Source organism: Astyanax mexicanus, chromosome 19, assembly GCF_023375975.1.
Source record: "Astyanax mexicanus isolate ESR-SI-001 chromosome 19, AstMex3_surface, whole genome shotgun sequence".
In the NCBI taxonomy this organism is placed as follows: Eukaryota; Metazoa; Chordata; class Actinopteri; order Characiformes; family Acestrorhamphidae; genus Astyanax; species Astyanax mexicanus.
In genome coordinates, this window is record NC_064426.1 from 44,186,983 (window position 1) to 44,195,000 (window position 8,018).

General features: G+C 32.9%; 1 protein-coding gene across 2 annotated transcripts in view; it reads right to left on the reverse strand.

Moving 5' to 3' along the window:
* LOC111192964 (alpha-1,6-mannosylglycoprotein 6-beta-N-acetylglucosaminyltransferase B-like) overlaps positions 1-8,018 on the reverse strand; it is a 118,246-nt gene that overhangs the window by 55,629 nt on the left and 54,599 nt on the right. For both annotated transcript variants that reach the window (XM_049468127.1, XM_049468129.1), the window contains one exon: positions 5,467-5,636. In XM_049468127.1, coding sequence (XP_049324084.1) covers positions 5,467-5,636 — 170 coding nt within the window. The remainder of the gene's footprint in view (positions 1-5,466; positions 5,637-8,018) is intronic.

Sequence of the window (8,018 nt, forward strand, 5' to 3'; positions counted from 1 at the left end):
CATCTTATCATCAGCAAGATCAATAAAAGAGATCCAACACACAGCTCAGCTTTCACCATTAACAACCCATACACTCTGAGAGTGTGTGTGTGTGTGTGTGTGTGTGGTTTGTTTAGTGGTTGAACTTTTACTACACACACTGAAATAAATGATGAGTAAAATTTACTTTTAAAAAGTTTGCTTTTTTTAAGTAAGTTTAATTTTAGATAAATTTAAGTAGCTTCAACTCGGTTTTAAGATTTAAATGTTACACAGAGTAAATAAGAGAACTGAACTTCAGTCAATCCTTTCTTTTATTAAACTTTACTTCATTTATTTTTACTGAATCAATCCTTTCTTTTAGTAAACTTTACTTCATTTATTTTTACTGAATCAATCCTTTCTTTTATTAAACTTTACTTCATTTATTTTTACTGAATCAATCCTTTCTTTTAGTAACTTTACTTCATTTATTTTTACTGAATCAATCCTTTCTTTTAGTAAACTTTACTTCATTTATTTTTACTGAATCAATCCTTTCTTTTAGTAAACTTTACTTCATTTATTTTTACTGAATCAATCCTTTCTTTTAGTAAACTTTACTTCATTTATTTTTACTGAATCAATCCTTTCTTTTATTAAACTTTACTTCATTTATTTTAACTGAATCAATCCTTTCTTTTAGTAAACTTTACTTCATTTATTTTTACTGAATCAATCCTTTCTTTTATTAAACTTTACTTCATTTATTTTTACTGAATCAATCCTTTCTTTTAGTAAACTTTACTTCATTTATTTTTACTGAATCAATCCTTTCTTTTATTAAACTTTACTTCATTTATTTTTACTGAATCAATCCTTTCTTTTATTAAACTTTACTTCATTTATTTTTACTGAATCAATCCTTTCTTTTATTAAACTTTACTTCATTTATTTTTACTGAATCAATCCTTTCTTTTAGTAAACTTTACTTCATTTATTTTTACTGAATCAATCCTTTCTTTTATTAAACTTTACTTCATTTATTTTTACTGAATCAATCCTTTCTTTTAGTAAACTTTACTTCATTTATTTTTACTGAATCAATCCTTTCTTTTATTAAACTTTACTTCATTTATTTTTACTGAATCAATCCTTTCTTTTAGTAAACTTTACTTCATTTATTTTTACTGAATCAATCCTTTCTTTTATTAAACTTTACTTCATTTATTTTTACTGAATCAATCCTTTCTTTTAGTAAACTTTACTTCATTTATTTTTACTGAATCAATTCTTTCTTTTAGTAAACTTTACTTCATTTATTTTACTGAATCAATCCTTTCTTTTAGTAAACTTTACTTCATTTATTTTTACTGAATCAATCCTTTCTTTTATTAAACTTTACTTCATTTATTTTTACTGAATCAATCCTTTCTTTTATTAAACTTTACTTCATTTATTTTTACTGAATCAATCCTTTCTTTTAGTAAACTTTACTTCATTTATTTTTACTGAATCAATCCTTTCTTTTAGTAAACTTTACTTCATTTATTTTTACTGATGAGGGGGCCCCTGCCCTGCTGTCTGTTGCACTATTTAAGGTGGAATGGGAAAGTTATCTAGCTACCTTACTACTGAGACAAACTACTAGCGATCTTTTTAATGCTTGTTATGAAGAATTCAGTCATAAAATACACAGGAGCTGTCTGTGGTGCTGAATACACAGGAGCTGTCTGTGGTGCTGAATACACAGGAGCTGTCTGTGGTGCTGAATACACAGGAGCTGTCTGTGGTGCTGAATAGATAAGACTGCCCACAGTTCTGAATACATAAGAACTGTCTGCTGAATGCTTATGAATAGAGTATAGTGCTGAATATATATATATATATATATATATATATGCAGGAGCTGTCTGTGGTGCTGAATACACAGGAGCTGTCTGTGGTGCTGAATACACAGGAGCTGTCTGTGGTGCTGAAGAGCGGCTGCACCCAACAGCCTGGCTTCTCTGAAGTCTCCTTTTCAGCAGCTTATTGATCACATATACGGAACAGAATAAAAAGGCTTTGTGCTTCCATTGCTTTTTCATTTCTTCACATAAATAAATTATCATTTTAAAATGAATGACATTTTTTTTTCAGATGTTACGTGGCATCTTTCTTTTTATTTTAGCTACTAAACCATGAGCAGCTGCTGTATCTCCAGATCTATAATCCCTGATTATAGAAAATGTGTGGGATGTGTTTCTATTGGACGCTCTATCAACACTCCTATACCCTCTACCACCCAAACTTTAGCTACTGTATATAGAGAATACTGGAGTTATTATGGGATGGATTATCACAGGAGGAATATTAGGAACTCTACAACTCTCTACATGCTGAGACGTCTGATTATTGCAGCAGTACACATGAGAGAATACATTTATAATGTCAATGTCAATCTTATTCCTAATGCATATTTTAAACAACAGATGTGGACCAAAGTGCTGTACACTAATAAATAAGCAAGGTATTAAAACTATCAACTATCAATTAAACTATCTGTCACACTTCCAATGAACCCTGTATTCATAATGCATTATGAGTGCATTCATAATGCACTATATAACATGCATAATACCTTATAATGACTGTAATAAGCCTGTATGAAAGCTCATGAGCAGCATTCATAAAACATCATAAACTAAAAGTGTAAGGGTTTATAAAGAAAGGGCTTATAATGCCCTATAATATCTGTTCATAACAACATTGTACAGTGCAGTGTTGTAATGCACTATAACACATATTTGGTATATGTTGGTATAATGCAGGGGTGTCAAACTCATTTTGGCCGAGGGCCACATTGGCATATTGGCTGTCCTCCGAGGGCCAGATGTAACTTATAAATATAAGAAAATGTAACCAAATGTAATATATGTAAATGAATGTAATTACTCCTTAATGTTAAATAACTCTCAATATATTATTTATTCAATCAAATATTACAGTTGCATGGAAAAAATGTTTGCTTGTTGCTCTATTAACATAAATCCTGTTATGAAATCCAAAAACTCCATCAATCAAGAACCAAACTATTCAAGTGAATAGAAATGACATCAAGTTATATTAACTTTGAAATTATTAACTGAAATAAGGCTTAATAAATATAAAATCAAAAATTGTGAGCTGTTAAGAACATAGCATTTCCTCAGATTTAGCAGTTCCTCATCCAACCACTAGTGGGAGCTGCAGCAGCAGCACCACAAGTCCGCAGTCTTTACTGAGTCAGAGCTACAGCCCAGCCACGGGCTACAGGGCTCAGCTCAGCCAGTCTGGAGCGTTTTTACAATTTTTAAGTTCTTCTGTGTATGAAATAAAGATTTTTGTAACCGAATAATACAGCTCTCTACAGTTCATCTTTCAGCCCAATCAGCTAACAGCAGCCGTTTAGAGCATGAGTCACTGCTGGGATTACATTATAAACAGGTCAGTTATCGCGCTGCTAACCTCAGGAGTTTAGTGGACACACCACGGCTGCAAGGTTAGACTGTTGAAGGCTACTGAAGACTATTAAAGGCTATTGGAGGTTATTGAAAGGGTTATTGAGGGCAGAAATCAGTAAAGGCTGGTTAGATAAGTGATTCACCTCCTCGTCCTTTACTGAGGTGAAACTGCGACTAGCGATGTCACAGTGATGTTTATTAACCTCATTAAAACAGATTTTATCAGCTATTGTCTTATAAATATTTACACAGAACTTATATCTCTCCTAAAAAGCGTTTATTTTGGTCAGTAACACTCTTCGTAACACAAAAGGCATACCGGTCTTTCGCCTTGAAGCACAGCCGTCCGTCTGCATCAACTTCTCTTTTTCTGGATATTATGGGATAAACATTTATATGTCTCAATTCCACCCGCGAAGTTACACCTTCCCTCCGGCAGGGTTTCCACATCAATGACTACACTGCCGTGTAGTGGCAGTAAGCCGTAACTTTGCGGGTAATACAATCGACAAGCATTGTGGGAAATGTATTTTTTGGTCAAAGAACGCTTCTGACTTATTTATTATAGACACTAAGATTTTACAAGCTCTCGCGGGCCACATAAAAAGACGTGGCGGGCCACATTTGGCCCGCGGGCCTTGTGTTTGACACATGTGGTATAATGCATTATAATATGCAGCTATGATTTCTCAAATGAAGCTTTTATAAAAGTGTGTAATACATTATAAAGCCTTATATACAGTCATTACTGACTTTAAGTGAAGCGAGTTTTCATATGCCTTTTAAACATTAAGTAAACGGTATTATGCCTCACTGTAGGCATTTGAAAACATGGTAACACTTTCTATGAATGTCATCTTTATAAGACACTATAACCACATTCATAACATATTATAATGCATTTATAAGGCATTATAAACATGGCTATAAATATTTATAAAAATACATAACTCATTATAGCCATGTTTATTAAGCATTATGACCTGTGATCATAATACATTATAAGCTGTGCTTATAATATATATGCTAAAATAGTTCATCTCTATCATTAATAATCTAGTCCTAAATTAAAAGTCTGGCAATTTACTTAGAGCGCACAAAGACCTGTTATAACACATTATAATTGACTATAACTAATATTATATTCAAGACAATAAACACAGCTATTAATGCACTATAATCACAGTTCATGATGCATAATAAACATGGCTATGATGAATTATAGAGTTTTATAAATGTGTATAGCCATGTTTGTAATGCTTTATGATTGCACTATAATGTGTTATGAATATGTTTATAGAGTCTTATAGAGATGACATTCATAGAAAGTGTTACCCAAAAACACACTTCACGTAAAGCCAGCAATGAGCACTCATAATGCTCTATAAGACATTACAATAAGGCATAATACAATTTACTTCACGTTTAAAAAGCATATAAACAAACTCACTTCACTTAAAGTCAGTAATGACTGTAAATAAGGCTTTATAATGTGTTACATACTTTAAAAAACACTTAATTTGAGAAATCATAGCTGCATATTATAACGCATTATATCAAAATATATCAAAACTACATTGTACAATGTTCTTATGAACAGATGTAAGTACTTTCTTTATAAACTCTAATACTTGTAGTTTATAATGTGTTATGAATGTCACTGTAAGTACATATGAGTTATTATACAGGCTTATTACAGTCATTATAAGGTATTATGCATCATGAATACAGGTTTCATAGGAAGTGTTACAAAACTATCAATTAAAATTCAACTAAAATTAAAAGCCAATGAATAAAAATGAGATTTTAGGTGGGATACTAAACTAACAAACAGTGGCAACATATTCCAATATTTTAGAGGCCAGAACTGCATTTATTGATTCTGAAAAAACTTCCTTCTGAGCAGCATAATAATCATCACACACTTCTCTTCCTTCTGAGTGCAGATATATTTTGCAGTTATATATTTGAGGATGAGTGTTTTCCCCTCTGGAATCTCAGTTAAAAGCATCTCCAGACTCACCCCTGCAGTTCTTTGACAGACACTGAAATCTTGAGGCTGTGTCCCAGAACATGAAGAGCGGTGAGAATATCCGCCCACTGCACCATCTCCCCCAGCGGTCCTCCCTTCAGCACTTTAGGACTGAACACATCACCAGACTCCTCTGTTAGAAACCCCACATGAACCAAGACCTGAGAGAGAGAGAGAGAGAGAGAGAGAGAGAGAGAGAGAGAGAGAGAGAGAGAGAGAGAGAGAGAGAGAGAGAGAGATTTAAAATAAAGAGAGTCAGGCTTCATTCAGTAGCTTTGCTTTGGATCTGTAATTAAAGCCCAAGTTAACATGAACAAGTGCAACATCTCAGCTCTGCCCATTTCTTCTCCAACATCTAACATTATAACACCAGGATTAAGGTCTGGACTGATTAACACACACTCTTCGATTCTGTTTGATTCTGACTCTACGTTTACACTTTATAATTTATTAAAATAAATATTTAAAAAAAATATGTATCATTATATCTTATTTTTCCTTTGTAATTAATGTGTACTATGTATATCTGCTGCTGGATGTCCTGAATTTCCCTCTGGGATCAAGAATGAAAGAATGAAAGACATAAAGAAAGAGAGAAAGAAAGAAAGAAAGAAAGAAAGAAAGAGAGAGAAAGGAAGGAAGGAAGGAAGGAAAGAAGGAAGGGAGGAAGAAAAAAAAGAAAGAAAGAATGAAAGAAATAAAGAAAGAGAGAGAGAGAGAGAGAAAGGAAGGAAGGGAGGAAGAGAGAAAGAAAGAAAGAAAGACAGAGAAAGAGAGAGAAAGGAAGGAAGGGAGGAAGAGAGAAAGAAAGAAAGAAAGAAAGAAAGAGAGAGAAAGGAAGGAAGGAAGAAAAGAAGGAAGGGAGGAAGAAAAAAAAGAAAGAATGAAATAAAGAAAGAAAGAAAGAAAGAAAGAAAGAGAAAGAGAGAGAAAGGAAGGAAGGAAGGAAAGAAGGAAGGGAGGAAGAAAAAAGAAAGAAAGAATGAAAGAAATAAAGAAAGAGAGAGAGAGAGAAAGGAAGGAAGGAAGGAAGAGAGAAAGAAAGAAAGAAAGAAAGAGAGAGAAAGGAAGGAAGGAAGGAAGGAAAGAAGGGAGGAAGAAAAAAAAAGAAAGAAAGAATGAAATAAAGAAAGAAAGAAAGAAAGAAAGAAAGAAAGAGAGAGAGAGAGAAAGGAAGGAAGGAAGAAAGAAAGAAAGAAAGAAAGAAAGAGAAAGAGAGAGAAAGGAAGGAAGAAAGAAAGAAAGAAAGACAGAGAAAGAGAGAGAAAGGAAGGAAGGGAGGAAGAGAGAAAGAAAGAAAGAAAGAAAGAGAGAGAAAGGAAGGAAGGAAGGAAGGAAAGAAGGGAGGAAGAAAAAAAAAGAAAGAAAGAATGAAATAAAGAAAGAAAGAAAGAAAGAAAGAAAGAAAGAGAGAGAGAGAGAAAGGAAGGAAGGAAGAAAGAAAGAAAGAAAGAAAGAGAAAGAGAGAGAAAGGAAGGAAGAAAGAAAGAAAGAAAGAAAGAAAGAAAGAAAGAGAGAGATCTATCTATCATCTCATTTCCACTCATTTCTTCTCCAACATATAATATTATAACACCAGGATTAAGGTCTGGATTGATTAAAACACTCTTTGATTCTGTTGCATTTAAAATCTATTTATATTTTTCATCCAAAGACACAACGATGATGGAAAGTTAAGTTACTGAGTCATTGTAATCCTATACAACTGCATTTCCTGGAATCAGTCAGTAAGAGCGTGGTCAAAAAGTGTTTCAGCGAGATCCATTTTACAAATCTGCACTGATAAATGATTATATAAACGCTCTATATGGCTGTTATATAATTGGTATGTATGGCTGACATCTTGTCATCTTCTCAATATGTAAAAGCACCGGTGTACGCTGTTGTTATACCATGTATAACTGAACTACCTTCTTTACATCACACACACCAAAAAATTACACTCTACTTTTATACATTATATTTTATTGTATTTTTATCTCCATCATTATATCTGATCGTTCTTTTGTAATTTTTGTGTACTATATATATCTGCTGCTACCGGACGTCCAGAACTTTCCTCTGGAATCAATAAAGTATCTATCAAGCTATCTCTATCTATCCCCCACCTTAACTACCCTACGTCCTACATTTATACGAATATTAAATCTCACAAACTTTAAAAATTAATTTGTGTTTTGGTTGGTCTGATTTAAGTTCTAATAAATGTGTATTGTAAAGTATTGCTGACTATTCTTTAGAATGAACTAAAAAAAATAGGTTGTTTCAATTAAATGTTTTCCATTAATCAAAATAATCCAGTGGGCCCAACACAATACTTTTGTGGGAAATGGGAATTCATAACTATTACATATCTGCCTTATTGTCAGTCATATAAGATTGCATTTAATGCAGATATGACCAGCTGGACCCAGCCAGCATATAGTCTATATACACTCAGAACACAAAACACAGTAACTTGCTCTTATAGCCTGCAACACTGAGTCTAGGCACTTCGTTTGAGGCTTGGCCTCAACTTGTGTTTAACTACAATTTGTATATGT